At 43.8% G+C, this 20,713-nt stretch overlaps 1 protein-coding gene across 2 annotated transcripts in view; it reads left to right on the top strand.

The window, feature by feature from the left end:
- Window positions 1–20,713, top strand: part of LYST (lysosomal trafficking regulator) — an 864,675-nt gene that overhangs the window by 747,653 nt on the left and 96,309 nt on the right. For both annotated transcript variants that reach the window (XM_063917604.1, XM_063917602.1), the window contains exons 45-47: window positions 11,637–11,826; window positions 13,012–13,148; window positions 15,283–15,381. In XM_063917604.1, coding sequence (XP_063773674.1) covers window positions 11,637–11,826; window positions 13,012–13,148; window positions 15,283–15,381 — 426 coding nt within the window. The remainder of the gene's footprint in view (window positions 1–11,636; window positions 11,827–13,011; window positions 13,149–15,282; window positions 15,382–20,713) is intronic.

Genomic DNA, 20,713 nt, shown 5'->3' with positions numbered 1-20,713 from the left:
TGTAAGGAGCATTATGTGTGTCATGTAAAAATGCATTAATAATGTGCAACATATGTGTAAGGGGCACTATGTGTGTCATTATGTGTATAAGGGTATTAATAATGTGCTGCATATGTGTAACAGGGTACTACTGTATGTGTGTCATTATGTGTATAGGGGCACTAATAATGTGCAGCAAATGTGTAGGGGGCACTATGTGTGTCATGTGTATAAGGCAGTGGTTCCCAAACTGTGTGCCGTGGCTCCCTGGGGTGCCTCGGGACACTTGCGGGGGTGCCCTGGATTGGTGGTCCAAGACCAATTCAAATTATTTATGGTCAATATAATAGGCAAAAGTAGTGCTGGTGGCTATCAGTCATAAAATATGGGGACAAACATAAGCAAATCTTGTCCCTCACCACACAATTGAGCCTAAGGATGACAAATAAATACAATTTACTTAATTTAATATTTCTTTCTAAATTTTTCAGTAAGAAAGTTTTTGGCCTAGGGGTGCCGTGAATTTTTTTTGATACTCTAGGGCAGTGTTTTTCAACCACTGTGCCGTGGCACACTAGTGTGCCCTGAGCAGTCTCCAGGTGTGCCGCCATAGAAGCACAGCCAGGCCCGTCAGTGTTTTGCTGCTACTGAGGCCCTGGAACGATCAATACTGGTGGGTTTAGTGGTTGCAGAGCAAGTTCTAATTTTGGGTCATGGCAGTGTTGGGCTCTTCTGGCTTTCTCAGATGTGGCTCAGGCGTTACCTATGGAGAAGCTGTGACATGACATCCTAGGAAACGCAACTGCACCGTGTATCACCATTATATTTGAATGTGCCTTGGCAATATTTAAATCTTGTTCAGTGTGCCGCAAGTTGTAAAAGGTTGAAAATCTGTGCTCTAGGGTGCCGTGATTCAAAAAAGTTTGGAAACCACTGGTATAAGGGCATTAATAATGTGCGGCATATGTGTAAGGGACATTATGTGTAAAAGGGCATTAATAAAGGTCATAATGTGTAAGGCGCATTATGTTTATAAGGACATTAATAATGTGCCTCATGTGTAAGGGGCATTACTCTGTGGCATTATGTGTATAAGGTGCTCTACTATGTGGCGTTGCGTATAGAAAGGGCACTACTGTGTCGTCTAATGTGAATAAAGAGCAATAGGGTGTGGTGTAATGTGAATAAGGAGCAATTCAGAGTGAAGTAATGTGAATAAGGGGTTCTACTGTGAGGAGTAACGTTTATAAGGTAAAGTGATACTACTGTGGGATATAATATGAATTATGGACACTATTGCATGATCAAATGTGAATAAAGTTGCAGTACTGTGTGGCGTAATTGTGATTGGGGTTACTATTGTGTGGCCATGCTCCTTGCCAGCAAAAACACACCCCTTTTTGGGCTGAGCAAAATGTGCATACTGTTTCTATTTAAAATATAGGGGGTACAAACACCAAAATAAGGACTGCTATGGGTGAGAGGTGATGGTGCTGGGAAAGAGGTGCAAGGTCAGAGGCGGAACCAGCGGTGGTGCTAGGGGGCACCAGCCAAAATCTTGCCTAGGGCATCATATTGGTTAGGGCCGGCTCTGGGGTCAGGGCACAAAAGAAACTGCAAAACTCTGCTCTGTTCCATTTTTCATTTGTGTGAGTAAGACATGTTTTTCTTCTTATTTAAAAAGTATAAATACATTTAGTAGAATGCCTGCACTAATGGTGCAGACTCTGGTGTTAACAGCTGCCGTTCTGCAGCTCCCAGCTCTCCATGTCTTACTGCATATACTGTATGTATGTATATATGTGTGTGTGTGTGTGTGTGTGTGTGTGTGTGTGTGTGTATATATATATATATATATATATATATATATATATATATGAATAATATTAATACTCAGTCTCTGCGCAATTAGTCCGAATGCTCTCAGAGTTAAACTGTGTCTTTTCCTCCTTTAACTCCTCCACGTGCAGCTACATCCAACTCCAAGCCAGCGGAGTGGTAAGTATTGTTGCTATAAGAAATTAGGAGAGCGCACTTATGAGTCAAAAGGTAGTATCTTTATAATAAAAAAATGCAATATCCACATACATTTCAGTTTAAAATCACAAGCACGGCAATCTTATAAAAACCGTCCCGGCTGTGCTTCGTCTAGCCGATTCTGCTACACTGGCTCCGGACCCAGGAGCTGACGTGTTCGTTGTGACGTCAGCTCCTGGGTCCGGAGCCAGTGTAGCAGAATCGGCTACACGAAGCACAGCCGGGACGGTTTTTATAGCAATTCCGTGCTTGTGATTTTAAACTGAAATGTATGTGGATATTGCATTTTTTTATTATAAAGATACTACCTTTTGACTCATAAGTGCGTTCTCCTAATTTCTTATAGCACATATATATATATATATATATAGCGCTCTTTCTCCAACAGGACTCACTGAACTTTACAGACATAAAATACAATGCACATAATTCAGAAGACTTAAGTAATACAGCAATAGACAAGCCACACATGCATAAAAAGAAAACCTTGAGCTCACAGTAAGCGTAATGCCGGATTGATATAGGCCTTTTTTTGTAACTTCCACGTGTTGTGTATTCCACTCTCACAAGGTACTATTTGAGGCAGCCATCTTGGGCTCACTGCATAAGATTACCCTAGGTGAAATAGTCCACTCCTAGAGGAGATGACACAAAATTGGGTGATTGCAGAGTCCTAATGAGAGTCCCAACAAAAAACTGTCATGTCCATGTATTTTTCATCCCATCCCCAAGAGTACCAGATGAGGCAGCCATGTTGGGCGCACTACGAAGGTTACACTGTGGGAGGTGAGCCCAATGCATACATGGGAAAACTGACACTTGTGTAGTAGTATGATATACCCTGTGTATGTGTCTGTCTGTCTGTATGTATGTGTGTGTATGTATGTATGTATGTATGTATGTATGTGTATATATATATATATATATATATATATATATATAATACAAATTAGAAGGCATCATACAGTCAGGGCATTGCATATTTCTGTCGACAGGACATGCTATTCAATAAAACCTAGGGGGATATTCAATTAGCCCCCGAAGAGACATCGGGAGTAAAAACTCCTGATGTATCTTCGGGTTTTGCAGTCGGCCTATTCGATAAGATCGGCTGGTAAAAAGTGCATTTTCACCCGAAAATACACAGGTTCATTGAAACTTGTGTGTTTTCGGGTGAAATAGCCCTGTTTTCGGATGCAAACAGGGCTGTTATCGGGGATTTTGATTCGTCTGCCGGAGGCAGGTGAAACAAAATCCCCGATAAGCCACGGCACACGCCGGCTTATCGGGGCTAATTAGATAGCTACCCCCCTGGCAAGACTTTTACACCCACAGTCGGTGCGGGTAATTGAATATCACCTCTAATCTCTTCTAGTACTATACTATATGATGCTTACAAAAGACACTGGCCTACTTCTAAGAGGGCAATTGTGCCATAGATTCCAGCTATGATTTGTGGCAAGCGAACACATCTTGACTAATTTGCGTCATATATTGTTAAACATACAAAATAACACCCCCTCCCAAAAAACTTATGTCCACCATTTTCATGTCAACCTTTTTTTTTTCTATTCTCTTTATTTTTAAAGGTAGTAGGCATTGAAAAGAATATTACATACAAAAGTTCAACAATAGTTGAAAACATCTAATCCTACGATCTACTGTATGTGCAGGTATTTCAACAAAGAGTAGTACATATAATGACTGGTAATGCATTAGACCATAATAGGACACACAGTACTACAGTTCAAAGTAAAAGTTACTAAAAAAAAAAATTTTAACAAACAATTTATAGACATAACTTTATGATAAGAGTAATAGTAGAAGGGACATTTGTGGGGGGAAAATAAATAAAATAAAAGAGTAAAAAATAAGGGGGATTCCACCAGGCAACTGTGTAGTTACCACAAAGTTTTAATCCAAAGTACGGTTAAAGTGAGAGAAGCTCCGGGGTCCAAACTTTCAAAATTTTGCTATTTTGTCATGTAGAAGAGCAGTGATGTATTCCATAGAATCAGTGTACCAAACCCTATTTACAGTATTAAAGCTGTAATGGAGGTTGCAGCAGACTGCTTCCAATTTAAAGCAATTAGCAGTTTGGCAAAATTAAAAACATAATTGCAAGGCTTATTAAGAGATTTGTGAACCTCTGGAATTGGTGAGCATAGCAATACGTAGAGGGGGTACTTAGGTGTTAAAGCGGTAGTGAGACCACCCAACAAGGACATAACATTATTCCAATATTCAGAAATAAGGGAGGAATCCTACCATATATGAAAAGAAGTACCTTCATGCCCACACTGATGCCAACAGAGATCTGAAGTCAGCGGATAAATAGAATGCAATCTTTCAGGGACCATGTACCAACGAGTATAGATTTTCTAAGAGTTTTCTTTTAAATTAGTATTAATAGACATCTTAGCTACTTTCCGACGGATGTCTGACCATTCTTCAACACCCAAACATTTCCCTTGACCTTTCACCCATGGTGCTTCTTTATCTGTGGCAGATGGAGTAGCTAACAATGAATGTATGATAGATATCGTTCCCCTTCGATCCAGATCATAGGTACAGAAACGTTCAATTTCATGTTGACCTTTTGTACCTGTCGACCTTTTGTGCGGTCTACCTTTTTCATGTTGAACTTTTGACGCTGTCGACCATATGGTGTCGACCTCTTGACTGTCGATCTGTTCATCCAGACCCATTTAAATAAACCCCATTATCACATATTTAATAACAAATATTATCTGATGAACACCCCAGAGAGGCCACTTGTATTAGTCTTGGGTGCATTATAAGGGTATTCTTATTTCTCTGACGTCCTAAGTGGATGCTGGGACTCCGTAAGGACCATGGGGATTAGCGGCTCCGCAGGAGACTGGGCACAACTAAAGAAAGCTTTAGGACTACCTGGTGTGCACTGGCTCCTCCCCCTATGACCCTCCTCCAGACCTCAGTTAGATTCTTGTGCCCGGCTGAGCTGGATGCACACTAGGGGCTCTCCTGAGCTCCTAGAAAGAAAGTATATTTACGTTTTTTATTTTACAGTGAGATCTGCTGGCAACAGGCTCACTGCAGCGAGGGACTAAGGGGAGAAGAAGCGAACCTACCTAACAGGTGGTAGTTTGGGCTTCTTAGGCTACTGGACACCATTAGCTCCAGAGGGATCGACCGCAGGACCCGACCTTGGTGTTCGTTCCCGGAGCCGCGCCGCCGTCCCCCTTACAGAGCCAGAAGCATGAAGAGTCCGGAAAATCGTCGGCAGAAGACTTCGGTCTTCACCAAGGTAGCGCACAGCACTGCAGCTGTGCGCCATTGCTCCTCATGTACACCTCACACTCCGGTCACTGATGGGTGCAGGGCGCTGGGGGGGGGGCGCCCTGAGGGCAATATATGACACCTTGGCTGGCAAATCTACATCATATATAGTCCTAGAGGCTATATAGATGTAAAATTACCCCTGCCAGTATTCCAGAAAAAGCGGGAGAAAGTCAGTTGAAAAAGGGGCGGGGCTTCTCCCTCAGCACACTGGCGCCATTTTCTCTTCACAGTGCAGCTGGAAGACAGCTCCCCAGGCTCTCCCCTGTAGTTTTCAGGCTCAAAGGGTTAAAAAGAGAGGGGGGGGCACTAAATTTAGGCGCAATATATGTATACAAGCAGCTATTTGGGGAAAAGTCACTCAGTTATAGTGTTAATCCCTGCATTATATAGCGCTCTGGTGTGTGCTGGCATACTCTCTCTTTGTCTCCCCAAAGGACTTTGTGGGGTCCTGTCCTCAGTCAGAGCATTCCCTGTGTGTGTGCGGTGTGTCGGTACGGCTGTGTCGACATGTTGGATGAGGAAGGTTACGTGGAGGCGGAGCAGAGGCCGATAAATGGGATGTCGCCTCCTGTGGGGCCGACACCAGAGTGGATGGATAGGTGGAAGGTATTAACCGACAGTGTCAACTCCTTACATAAAAGGCTGGATGACGTAACAGCTGTGGGACAGCCGGCTTCTCAGCCCGCGCCTGCCCAGGCATCTCAAAGGCCATCAGGGGCTCAAAAAACGCCCGTTACCTCAGATGGCAGACACAGATGTCGACACGGAGTCTGACTCCAGTGGCGACGAGGTTGAGACATATACACAATCCACTAGGAACATCCGTTACATGATCTCGGCAATGAAAAATGTGTTACGCATTTTCTGACATGAACCCAAGTACCACATAAAAGGGGTTTTATTTTTGGGGAGAAAAAGCAGCCAGTATTTTGTTCCCCCATCAGATGAATGAATGAAGTGTGTAAAGAAGCGTGGTTTCCCCCGATAAGAAACTGGTAATTTCTAAAAAGTTACTGATGGCGTACCCTTTCCCGCCAGAGGATAGGTCACGTTGGGAGATATCCCTTAGGGTGGATAAGGCGCTCACACGTTTGTCAAAAGGTGGCACTGCCGTCTTAGGATACGGCCACCTTGAAGGAACCTGCTGATAAAAAGCAGGAGGCGATCCTGAAGTCTGTATTTACACCCTCAGGTTATATACTGAGACCTGCAATTGCCTCAGCATAAATAGGGCTGCTGCAGCGTGGTCTGATACCCTGTCAGATAATATTAATACGCTAAGACAGGGATAATATTTTGCTAACATTGAGCATATTGAAGACGTTGTCTTATATATAAAGGATGCACAGAGGGATATTTGCCGGCTGGCGTCCAGAATTAATGCAATGTCCATTCTGCCAGGAGGGTATTAGAAATCCGGCAGTGGACAGGTGATGCTGCCTGTAAAAGGCACATGGAGATTCTGCCTTATAAGGGTGAGGAATTGTTTGTGGATGGTCTCTGGGACCTCGTATCCACAGCAACAGCTGGGAAGAAAATTTTTTACCTCAGGTTTCCTCACAGCCTAAGAAAGCACCGTATTTTCAGGTACAGTCCTTTCGGCTTCAGAAAAGCAAGCAGGTCAAAGGCGCTTCCTTTCTGCACAGAGACAAGGGAAGAAGGAAAAAAGCTGCACCAGCAGCCAGTTCCCAGGATCAAAAATCTTCCCCCGCTTCCTCTGAGTCCACCGCATGACGCTGGGGCTCCACAGGTGGAGACAGGTGCAGTAGGGGCGCGTCTCGGGAACTTCAGGGACCAGTGGGCTTGCCCACAGGTGGATCTCTAGGTTCTGCAAATAGTATCACAGGGATACAGGCTGGAGTTCGAGGCGACTCCCCCTCGCCGTTACCTCACATCAGCCTTGCCGGCTGCCCTCAGAGAAAGGTAGTACTGGCGGCAATTCACAAGCTGTACTTCCAGCAGGTGAAAGCAAGGTACCCCTCCTTCAACAAGGCCGGGGTTACTATTCCAAAATGTTGTGGTACCGAAACCAGACGGTTCGGTGAGACCCATTCTAAAATTGAAAGCCTTAAACACTTATATACGAAGGTTCAAGTTCAAAATGGAATCGCTCAGGGCGATTATTGCAAGCCTGGAGAATTTCATGGTATCACTGGACATCAAGGATGATTACCTGCATGTCCCTATTTACCCTCTTCACCAGGAGTACCTCAATATTGTGGTACAGGATTGTCATTACCAATTCCAGACGTTGCCGTTGGTCTGTCCCCGGCACCGAGGTATTTACCAAGGTAATGGCCGAAATAATTATCCCGTACTTGGACGATCTCCTAATAAAGGCGAGGTCCAGGGAGCAGTTGTTCGTCGGAGTAGCACTATCTCGGGAAGTGCTACAACAGCACGGCTGGATTCTGAATATTCCAAAGTCGCAGCTGGTTCCTGCGACGCGTCTACTGTTCCTGGGTATGGTTCTGGACACAGAACAGGATAAAAAGGGTTTCTCCCGGAGGAGAAGTCCAAGGAGTTGTTGTCTCTAGACAGACACCTCCTAATACGTATACAGGTGTCGGTGCATCAATGCACGCGAGCCCTGGGAAAGATGGTAGCTTCTTACGAAGAAATTCCATTCGCCAGGTCCCATGCAAGGATTTTCCAGTGGGATCTGTTGGACAAGTGGTCCGGGTCGCATCTTCAGATGCATCGGCGGATAACCCTGTCTCCAAGGGTCAGGGTGTCGCTGTTGTGGTGGCTGCAGAGTGCTCATCTTCTAGGGGGCCGCAGATTCGGCATACAGGACTGGGTCCTGGTGACCACGGATGCCAGCCTTCGAGGCTGGGGGGCAGTCACACAGGGAAGGAACTTCCAAGGCTATGGAAAAGTCAGGAGACTTCCCTACACATAAATATTCTGGAACTGAGGGCCATTTACAATGCCCTAAGTCAGGCTAGACCCCTGCTTCAACACCGGCCGGTGCTGATCCAGTCAGACAACATCACGGCGGTCGCTCATGTAAACCGACAGGGCGGCACAAGAAGCAGGATGGCGATGGCAGAAGCCACAAGGATTTTCCGATGGGCGGAAAATCATGTGTTAGCACTGTCAGCAGTGTTCATTCCCGGAGTGGACAACTAAGAAACCTCCACCCGGGAGAGTGGGGACTTCATGCAGAAGTCTTCCAAATGATTGTACACCGTTGGGAAAAGCCACAGGTGGACATGATGGCGTCCCGCCTCAACTAAAAGTTACAAAGATATTGCGCCAGGTCAAGGACCCTCAGGCGATAGCTGTGGACGCTCTGGTAACACCGTGGGTGTACCAGTCGGTGTATGTGTTCCCTTCTCTGCCTCTCTTACCCAGGGTAATGAGAATAATAAGAAGGAGAGGAGTAAGAACTATACTCATTGTTCCGGGTTGGCCAAGAAGAGCTTGGTAACCAGAACTCCAAGAAATGATCTCAGAGGACCCATGGCCTCTGCCGCTCAGACAGGACCTGCTGCAGCAGGGGGCCTGTCTGTTCCAAGACGTACCGCGGCTGCGTTGACGGCATGGCGGTTGAACGCCGGATCCTGAAGGAAAAGGGAATTCCGGAGGAAGTTATCCCTACGCTATTTGAAGCTAGGAAAGAAGTGAACGCAAACCATTATCACCGCATATGGCGGAAATATGTTGCGTACTGTGAGGCCAGGAAGGCCCCAAAGGAGAAATTTCAGCTAGGTCGATTTCTGCACTTCCTACAGTCAGAGGTGACTATGGGCCTAAAATTGGGTTCCAGATTTCGGCACTATCGATTTTCTTCCAAAATTGAACTGGCTTCACTGCCTGAAGTTCAGACTTTTGTTAAGGGAGTGCTGCATAGTCAGCCCCTGTTTGTGTTTCCAGTGGCACCGTGGGATTTCAATGTGGTGTTGGATTTCCTGAAGTCGCATTGGGTTGAGCCACTTAAATCCGTGGAGCTATAATACCTCACGTGGAAAGTGGTCATTCTGTGGGCCTTGGCGTCGGCCAGGCGTGTATCAGAATTGGCGGCTTTGTCATACAAAAGCCCTTATCTGTATTTTAAATGGATAAGGCGGAATTGAGGACTCGTTCCCAATTCCTTCCTAAGGTGGTATAATTTTTTAATGTGAACCAACCTATTGTGGTGCCTGTGGCTACTTGGGACTTGGAGGATTCAAAGTTACTGGATGTAGTCAGGGCCCTGAAAAGTATATGTTTCCAGGACAGCTGGAGTCAGGAAAACTGACTCGCTATTTCTCCTGTATGCACCCAACAAGCTGGGTGCTCCTGCTTCTAAGCAGACGATTGCTCGCTGGATCTGTAGCACGATTCAAATTGCACATTCTGCGGCTGGACTGCCGCACCCTAATTCTGTAAAAGGCCATTCCACGAGAAAAGTGGGCTCTTCTTGGGCGGCTGCCCGAGGGGTCTCGGCTTTACAACTTTGCCGAGCTGATACTTGGTCGGGTTAAAACATTTTTGTAAGAGTCTACAAGTTTGATACCCTGGCTGAGGAGGACCTAGAGTTTGCTCATTCGGTGCTGCAGAGTCATCCGCACTCTCCCGCCCGTTTGGGAGCTTTGGTATAATCCCCATGGTCCTTACGGAGTCCCAGCATCCACTTAGGACGTCAGAGAAAATAAGATTTTACTCACCGGTAAATCTATTTCTCGTAGTCCGTAGTGGATGCTGGGCGCCCATCCCAAGTGCGGATTGTCTGCAATACTTGTTTATAGTTATTGCCTAACTAAAGGGTTATTGTTGAGCCATCTGTTGAGAGGCTCAGTTATATTTCATACTGTTAACTGGGTATAGTATCACGAGTTATACGGTGTGATTGGTGTGGCTGGTATGAGTCTTACCCGGGATTCAAAATCCTTCCTTATTGTGTCAGCTCTTCCGGGCACAGTATCCTAACTGAGGTCTGGAGGGGGGTCTTAGTGGGAGGAGCCAGTGCACACCAGGTAGTCCTAAAGCTTTCTTTAGTTGTGCCTAGTCTCCTGCGGAGCCGCTAATCCCCATGGTTCTTACGGAGTCCCAGCATCCACTACGGACTACGAGAAATAGATTTACCGGTGAGTAAAATCTTATTATTTTGTCAGTACTGTATATTCCAGTCAAGAGCAGGATATAACAGAAAAATATTATAGCAAAATGTGAATGTGAGTAAGTACTGAATACTAAATTAGAACTTCCTGGCTGCTTATTCCTTCTGGAAACCAATGTAAAAGATTGCATGGAACCTCCTAAACACAACGCTCCCAATAATGCAAACTTTTTAAAGCAAAAAATGAAAAATAAATCCCTATACTTAATTAAACTCATATGGCCAAAAAAAATCTAAAAATGTGAAAACGTGGTGCAATCTGAGATGATGATTCGCTTCACTAAAGTACACCTCAAAAGATGTACTTAAGCTGATGACAAAACATATGCCACAGGGATAGTATTTGGAGCAAATGGTGTTTCCACAGAAATGGACAAACGCATATTATTACAGCATTATAATAGGATCGTTATAGGTTATAATAAAATATATGGTGGAGGGTTCATTTGGCAGATTAGATAATTAAGTGCTATCTAGCAAGCTCAAATAAAATGGAGTAATGAATGAAACATAAGTTTTGAACCTGAATATCTCCAGTGTATACCCCTTGTATAGGGTTGCTGGTGCTTGTCTCACTTACGCTCCTGTTGCATTTATGCACTAGCTTTAACTTGGCATGGCTGTGCAGAAGAATTAAACTTGCTGATGCTTGTACACAAACAATATATGTTTACATTCACTTCTAAATCTGGCTCCATCACCACCTTCCTTCAGTCGAAGCGGGGATTTACTAAAGGTTGATTTTAATTGATTACAAATCTATGAAAATCAATTAAAATCCATCTCAATTGTTGTTGAATTTCAGAGGCTCAAACACATATTTGCTATCAGTTGATTTTTCTATATTCTATATTCATTTTTAAATATTAATATCAAAATTGACAATTAGTAAATTTCCCCCCAATAGTCCTCAGTCTCTAAATTGCCAGTAATTTACTTATTTATATAGTAAACTCTCACAAACTGTGTCAAGCTGCCAATTATACCAGTTTCTAAAATATGTGTTTTGTACAAAAAAACTGCTTCAAATTTTGTCTGGCCTCTTAGAAATGAATAATAAATTTAACAAGAAAAAACACTGTTATGCTCAGATTACCCATAATGTGTTTTTATGTTGCAAATATGCAAACTAACATTTGTTATGAAAAATACCCCCATAATTGTAGTAAAGTCTCATAATATGCTGTTATAGAGTCCACTGCCTTGGATACGAGGACTGAAATGGGGAGAATATGTTGGTTCTCCAAGCGCTCCAGATCCCAGTGTCTGCTTTAGTCAGCCTCATGGAGAAAGATTTGGTTCTTTGCAGGCATTGCCTACCAGGGCCATTTGCGGCTTATCAAGAAAATTCTGCTTGATGATCAGTTATAGCAAGGAGCAAGGTACTGTATTTTTTTTATTTGTTTCTGTGCCATAATGTAAAAGTTCCCACATACTAGACGATTTTTTGAATGATATGGGCTATTCCGAAGCATCGGATCGACAAATCGTTCAAATCGTGTGTATGCACTATGCATGCTTCCACGGTGTCGTCCATCATATCTTCAGATCTTCCCTACATGCAGCTCAGATCATCAACGACAAAATACTCCTGGATGTGGCCACTGACAATATCTTGTAAGATTGCACAGTGTGCATGCACTATATCGTTTGTCCGGGAGTGCAATGGAAATCGTTAATGACATTACATCGTATGCATGTCGTCTAGTGTGTACCTAGCATGCCCGTTACTTTTTACAGTTGATGAAATTGGCCCTAGCAAAGACACACCACTCATCATTGTCTACTATTTGATGATGATAACTTTTAGTTACTGTAAATGTTTATTCATCTACCGTAAATAGCACCAGGCTGGGCAGCGCACTGGAACAGGGAAAGCTGTAGCCTCACATTCTATTTCAGCCCTAGCTTGGTTAGCAAGGGCCTCCCTCAACCCCAGGACTTTAGAGGTTAGGTAAAACAATTTAACTAAGGCTATGTACACACTATGCGATATGCACACGATGGGACAATGCTAGTGACGAGACCCAGTGGGGTACCCAGCATTGGCAAGTGCATACTTGTTGGGAGCGGCCATGCTCCATTCGGCAGCTTGGCCCTCATTAGCAACATCGCCTGTTGGACCTGCATGTAGGTCCGAAGGGTGATGCAACATACGACCCATGGGAGCATGCATCGTATACTATATAGTGCATACACTAGACAATGTGAATGATATCGCTTATGATCAGGCCGATATTGACCGGAACTACACGATATCGCCTAGTGTGTATGCACCCTAATAGATATGTGCCCATACTCTAAATGTCATTTTGTTTTAATACAGTTGTTGCTGTTGAAGTGAATGTTGTACCAAAGACTTGATCTTACAACTTGCTCTAATTCTGTTCCTATAACTCATACCAATAAAGGTATTGCTCCATAAAGATAAACTTGGGCACTGGAACTATGTTGAAGAAAGGAACATTCTTCATATTTAAAAAAATAAATTTAGTTTGTTTACTGTTTTTAAAGTAATACACAAACTTCAGAAAAATCTGACGAAATGGGTGTATTTATTATTCAAGGTGTTCGAAGCATGCACAGCACGGATATCCAGTGGTCTGCAATCCTTAGCTGGGGCTATCCTGATAACATCCTGAGACTAAAAAGCAAACAGAGTGAACCCCCTGTGAATTTCATCCAGTGTTCTGAACTCCATCAGGTAACATTTTTATTGTTATGCATTCTTCCTATTACCTTACATTATACACACAGTATTTTTATGTCAGGAGCACCAGTCAATAAAAGTGACACTTTTATTGCAAAAGAAAGTAAGTGAAATACTACAAAACATTTTAAATTAATATAATAAATGGCAAATAATTTGTAGCATTGGTCCAGTGAGAGATTGGCTGTGGCTTGGCTAAGGAGAGATGAAAAGAAATCTGACATCTTAAATACATTAATTGTAACTTGTTTCCTTATCCTCTTAATGTACAATATAGTTCTGCCTAAAATGTTAGCACTTTATACATAAAAGAGAATTATACTGTTCACAAAGTTTTTAAAAATTCTAGGAAATTAATTGTGTTGTAATAATCATGCTAAATTAGTACACATTACATGGAGGAAGCTTGGATTGATCTATAGATTATTTACATTTATAATAATAGTGTTCACTCTAGAATCCGGGCAGGGCAGGGCGCCGGACCTAGAGGGGCACAAGCCGCGCGCGCGGCAAAAAGGGGGCACGGCCATGCAAAATAGGAGACGGGGTCATTGCGGGTAATGAAAGTGGGCGGTTTAGCCTGCAGACGTATAAAAAGGGGGCGGCCGGAGGCGTCACTGTTGGGGGCGTGCCCATCACCTACGGAGGTGCTGGGCTTCCCCCAAGCGCTCTCTCAGCGTGAATGGATGCCGCGCTCATGCGCGCGGCATCTTTACACGCTGTGAGGGCAGGAAGCGGGCGGCTGTTTTAGCAGGGCGCCGCAGAAAGGGCAGGGAGGGTTTTGCCCTTAAAAAATCGGGCAGGGCGCGGCGCCCTGCTAAAACTGCCTAGCGTGAACACTATAATAAGACAGAGGACTTTCACCTATATGTTCTAAAGGAAATTATGTGAAAATAGTCAGATTCATAATTCATGACTGGTTTAAGGCAAAGGTGGTCCAGTATTCAGAAAGGGAATAAAACTGGAGAATAACATCAGTCTTGGGGAAAATACTTGAACAATGTAATGGATATGTTCCATACTGAAATCTGCATTGTAGAATATAAAATGTAATACAAAGAATTTTAGAAGTCATCTTGAATTAGTCCCAGAATACTCTTCCATTAATCAGCTAGTAAAGCATGCTGAGACTTGCAGTTTCGCAACAGCTGGAGAGCCACAGGTTGGCCACACCTGTTTTATATAATCACTGAATATTTCTGTAATAGTTTATGCTACATTTTCCTTAACTCAGTTTAAAAGCTGTGTTTGCTTCATATAAATTTTTTTTTTAAATGCCTCAATACGCCATGCAGCATGCCACATATCATATTAATCAGCATAAGCTGCTTGTGTGTCCTGCTCACATAGCAATGTGAATTAGACGCATTTAAACAGAAAGAGTCGCACAAAAGGAAACTCTGCGCTACTGAGTCACTTGACTAGAAGGGCTGCTTAATGTGACTGCAGCAAGGATGTAGGAGGACACATCTGTATGTCTATCATTAGGCTTTCACTAGGATGTGAGCAACTGTACCATACCTTTGTTTGCTACTCCATTGTGTTTTTGGAATTTATATGATTTATCATCTTTGCAATGTTATGTTAAGTGTGTATCTTTTTATAATATGTGTGTATGAACGCATCCCAGTTGTCGGGATGCCAGCGGTCATGTAAAAGGCACCAGCGCTGGATCACTGTCAACCGCCATCTCGAAGGTGAGTATAGGGGTTCAGGGTGAGGATTAGAGCCCGGGTGGGGGGGGGTGGGGGTTTGGTTAGGCACTACGGGGTGTGGGTAGCCCTAGCTGCCACCCCCAGAGGGTTAGCCGTAGCAGACACCCCCGAGGGTTAGCCATAGTCGCCATCCCCCAATGGTTAGGGTAGGGGACAGGGGGGTTGTAGTAATACTTACCCCCTCCAATGTCGGGATCTTCACTTGGGGATGCCGTTGTCAGTCATGTGATTTTTGACAGTTACAATTTTGTATCATTAACTACTTTTACCAATTTTGGATGTTTCTAGTATTCTTTCTATTTATGCTGTATAAGTTAAATAAATTGGAACTAAACTTTATAAAATAAATTGTCTTTAAAATGCTGTGCAAGAGACTTTTTGTTATAGCTTACAACATTCTCTTACTGTTACAGGTCACAAGCTGTGCTTGGGTGCCAGACAGTTGTCAGCTCTACACGGGCAGCAAATGTGGAGTTATCACAGCATATTTGAATCGTTTCACTAACACTACGGTATGTAGATGCTCTGCTTAATCAAAGTAGGCATTTTAGTGTAGAAAAACTACCATCAAACGTCTGTTACTGAAATGGAATTGAAGACATTGTGAAATAGTTTTGCATTTCTTTGCTGTGCCTCTAAAGATGCCCTTACTATTTATTTTAAACCTTCTAAAATATAACCTAGCATTATGAAGTAAGTTTAAATTATATTTATACCATACTTTAGGTTCATTGTCTTTTTCTGTGTATGGTGTTGATAAGTTCTTTATTTTTTATTATTATTAACTTTGTTTTTCTCTATGATCAAGGCTGGGTGACACTGGACAATGGGGTAGTTGGTTGGGACTGCTGGACAATGGGGTTGTTGGTTGGGACACTTAACATATACACTTAAATGTGTAGCTTTAAATCCTTCCTGCAACCCCAGCATGCCAGTACTACTATAAAAGGACCAGTATGGCTCTTATCTGGCACCGACCAGGCCTTCTCAATAAGATCTGTAAGATCCAAAGAAGAAGGGAAAGTAAAGACCCTCTGAATCGGAAAAACCTCTAACTGATCCTCGGAAGAAGGAAGACGCTAATGTGCTTCACACAGTTTAGGATCTTTGAAAAAGTGTTACAAATAAGGGTAAACTTTTTCAAACCCCGATGCTGTATGCTCCATGGTATGAAGCCAGGGTGGATCAGTCACTGGTTGAAGAACTGCACAGCTAGGAGCAGGAGAGACTGTTTTCCCTACTGAGCCACACTATCCTAATCCTCTTGCTGAAGCGCTATAACCTTCACTAAGTAGGAGACCGACCCAGAGCCTGTGCCCATGCTGACTCTGCAAGGGCAGATGCGGCACCTTCTGATGCCTGTGTGACACAAGGCCCTGCACACACCAACCCAGAGCCCACCTGTCCACACACAATCATACCTGCCAATTAGATATGTCAGGGACCCCGATAGGTATCCCTGGTTGGCACGGACTAGGTCAGAGCCAAAATAGTACTACACTAGCACCAAGACTGCGATTCCACAGATATGCAAGTCCTGTTGTAACCAGAATGTAATACACGCAATAAATATTTTATCACTCTGCCCATTTTTCATACACTTCTTTTCTGCCACCAACCATGGAAAATACATAGGAGCCAGAGGTCCCCTAAAACTTTATCACAATTGCTAGCACTTATTTGGTCTCCCCCGCTTATAAAAATAAAAAATAGTTAAACTGTAACTGTAGCGATCTAATAGCTTCCTCAAAGACTGGGTTCTGGAGAATGTTTTCAAATAGTCTAAAAAAGGGTAAACTTAAACAACATTACACTGGGATTATTCTGTGTCAGGAGGCACAGCAGGTGATACAGATCCAGGATTCAACTTAGAAGTGATCCAAGTCTGAACCAAGATAAAAATCTTCCCATACCTTTTTTTCAGCTGCCCATTGTGATGTCATGACCAAGTCCCTGATGACTGGCTGGCTTGTAAATTAACCCATTTTCCAGGACTGCACATATAACTTTTAACCTAAGTACAAAGAACTGTACATATTTTCCCCTGTGTAATAGTCACATGAAATATGATTACATTAATTTCTATAATTTGAGATAGAAATTTATTGTTAACATGACTTATCTGGGATATTTGATTGGTTGGATACATCATTTCTCTCAATCCATACATCCAAGATGCCCTCAAATCACACCAGCCTAACGTACATTTCTATTGTTTTGGGTACTCCTAAATGTGGTTGAAATATACATTTTTAGTTAGAAAACTATAAACTATTGTGGCATTTGATCTCTGCCTAAGTCCAGTCACACCTTGTGATCAGATGGCATTTGGAATATGCCCTGCTATCTGTGGTGCCAGCTAAACATCCTTTTTCTAGCCATCACATTAAAACCACTGACAGGTGAAGTGTGTAACATTGATTATATTGTTACAATGACACTTGTCAAGGTGTGAGATATATTAGGCAGCAAGTGTCATTTCTTGAAATTGATGTGTTAGAAGTAACTTTGAGAATGGACAAATTTGATGGCTAGTCAACTGGATCAGAACATCTCCAAATTGTTAGGTCTTGTCGGAGCTGTAGCTAGTATGCATTAGTTAGTACCTATCAAAAGTGGTCCAAGGAAAGACAGGTGGTGTTCCTGCAACAGGGTCATGGGCACCCAAGGTTCATTGATGCATGCGAAAGCTAGCCATATGATTCGATCCCCACAGAAGACCTACCGTAGCACAAATTGCAGAAAAGGTTAATGCTGGCTACACAAAACATGCAGTGCATCATAGCTTGTGTAGCCTTAAACCAGTCAGAGTGCCCATGCTGACCCCTGTCCATCGTGGAAAGTGCCAACAATGGGCACATATGTGGCAGAACTGGATCATGGAGCTATGGTAGGAAGGTGACCTGGTTTGAGGAATCAGGTTTTCTTTTACATCAATTAGATGGCCAGGTGCATGTGTTTGGCATACTTGGGGAAGAGATGGCACCAAGATGCAGTATGGAAAGTGAAGCCAATGGAGGCAGCATAATACTCTGGGCAATGTTCTGTTGGGAAACCTTGGGTCCTGGCATTCTTGTGGTTACTTTTACACCTACCACCTACCGAAACAATTAAGGCAATTAATTTGTTTTCCAAAGCTCAAGGCAGGAGCATCATAGAAAGCCCTAATCAGGTGAGCATATACACACACTTCCACACAAGAGGGAAAAGGTTAGTAAGTGTAAATATCCTCAAATCAGGTGCGTCAGGGTGGGATCCCTGTGGATACTGTGGACTTCGGAGAAATAGTTATCAACTGTAAATCTACCGTAACTACTTATTTCTCCTGCAGGGTTCACAGATTATCCACAGAATAACATTGGGATGTCCCAAGGCAATATTAGTGGAGGGGACGCTTCTGATTGGACAGGAGAATCCTTTGCCCGAATGCAGCGTTCTGAGAGGCAAAGATATCAAAGGCATAAGGTCTAATGAATGTGTTAATGGAAACCTATGTGGCTGCCTTACATAGCTTTCAGCTGAGGCACCACGTTTTGCTGCCCATGAAGGACCTATCTTATGAGTAGAGTGAGCAGAGACATTAGCCGGAATAGGGAGATCAGCTTGAGAGTATGCTTCTGAAATAGTCATCCGAAGCCACCTTCCCAGTGTCTGCTTATCAGCAGGCCATCCCCTCTTGTGAAATCCATAGAGAACGGAGAGAGTGCCCATCTTTCTGATGGCATTGGTACAATCCACGTAGATCCTTAACGCACGGACTACGTTCAGTGATGCTTTTCCTGCAATTCCTGAAAAGGCGGAACAACAATCTCTTCATTAAGGTGTAATTTAGAGATCACCTTAGGAAGATAACCAGAACTAGTTCGAAGAACTGCTTTATCTGGATGAAATATCAGAAAAGGATGGTGACATAATAACACCCCTAAATCTGAGACTCTTCTAGCTGAGGCAATTGCCAGTAGAAAGAAAACTTTTGCTGTCAACCATTTCAAATCCACTTTATTCAATGGTTTAAATGATGCAACTTGAAACGCCCTAAGGACTATTTCTAGATCCCAAGGCGCTGTAGGGGGAACAAAAAGAAGGCTGAATGTGAAGCATTTCTTGAAAATAGTGCGAACATCCTGTAGGTTAGCAATTATACTTGTGGAACCATACAGTTAGTGCCGACACTTGTACTTTTAAGGAATACGCACGTAGATCTTTATCCATTCCTGCTTGAAGGAATGCTAGAACTCTTGAAACTCTGAAAGACCTCGGGTCATAATTTCTGGCAGTGCACCACTGAATATAAGCATGCCATAACCAGTAATAAATGCGAGCTGAGGATGGTTTCCTTGCCCTAAGCATTGTTTAAATTACCTCTTGTGAAAATTCTTTCTCTGACGTCCTAAGTGGATGCTGGGACTCCGTAAGGACCATGGGGATTAGCGGCTCCGCAGGAGACTGGGCACAACTAAAGAAAGCTTTAGGACTACCTGGTGTGCACTGGCTCCTCCCACTAAGACCCTCCTCCAGACCTCAGTTAGATTCTTGTGCCCGGCTGAGCTGGATGCACACTAGGGGCTCTCCTGAGCTCCTAGAAAGAAAGTATATTTTAGGTTTTTTTATTTTACAGTGAGATCTGCTGGCAACAGACTCACTGCTGCGAGGGACTAAGGGGAGAAGAAGCGAACCTACCTAACTGGTGGTAGCTTGGGCTTCTTAGGCTACTGGACACCATTAGCTCCAGAGGGATCGACCGCATGGAACCGGCCATTGATGTTCGGTCCCGGAGCCGCGCCGCCGGCCCCCTTACAGAGCCAGAAGAGAAGTGTTCCGGAAAATCGTCGGCAGAAGACTTCAGTCTTCACCAAGGTAGCGCACAGCACTGCAGCTGTGCGCCATTGCTCCTCATGCACACCTCACACTCCGGTCACTGATGGGTGCAGGGCGCTGGGGGGGGCGCCCTGAGCAGCAATATAAATACCTTGCCTGGCAAAATCATCACAATATATAGCCCCAGAGGCTATATATGTGATAAATACCCCTGCCAGAATCCATAAAAAAAGCGGGAGAAAAGTCCGCGAAAAAGGGGCGGAGCTATCTCCCTCAGCACACTGGCGCCATTTTCTCTTCACAGTGCAGCTGGAAGACAGCTCCCCAGGCTCTCCCCTGTAGTTTTCAGGCTCAAAGGGTTAAAAAGAGAGGGGGGGCACTAAATTTAGGCGCAATATTGTTTATACAAGCAGCTATTGGGGGGAAAATCACTCAGTTATAATGTTAATCCCTGCATTATATAGCGCTCTGGTGTGTGCTGGCATACTCTCTCTCTGTCTCCCGAAAGGACTTTGTGGGGTCCTGTCCTCAGTCAGAGCATTCCCTGTGTGTGTGCTGTGTGTCGGTACGGCTGTGTCGACATGTGGGATGAGGAAGGTTACGTGGAGGTGGAGCAGAGGCCGATAAATGGGATGTCGCCCCCTGTGGGGCCGACACCAGAGTGGATGGATAGGTGGAAGGTATTAACCGACAATGTCAACTCCTTACATAGAAGGCTGGATGACGTAAAACAGCTGTGGGACAGCCGGCTTCTCAGCCCGCGCCTGCCCAGGCATCTCAAAGGCCATCAGGGGCTCAAAAAAGCGCCCGTTACCTCAGATGGCAGACACAGATGTCGACACGAAGTCTGACTCCAGTGTCGACGAGGTTGAGACATATACACAATCCACTAGGAACATCCGTTACATGATCTCGGCAATGAAAAATGTGTTACGCATTTCTGACATGAACCCAAGTACCACATAAAAGGGGTTTTATTTTTGGGGAGAAAAAGCAGCCAGTGTTTTGTTCCCCCATCAGATGAAT

Source organism: Pseudophryne corroboree, chromosome 4 (assembly GCF_028390025.1).
Source record: "Pseudophryne corroboree isolate aPseCor3 chromosome 4, aPseCor3.hap2, whole genome shotgun sequence".
Classification (NCBI taxonomy): Eukaryota; Metazoa; Chordata; class Amphibia; order Anura; family Myobatrachidae; genus Pseudophryne; species Pseudophryne corroboree.
This window is presented reverse-complemented; position numbering and strand designations above follow the sequence as displayed.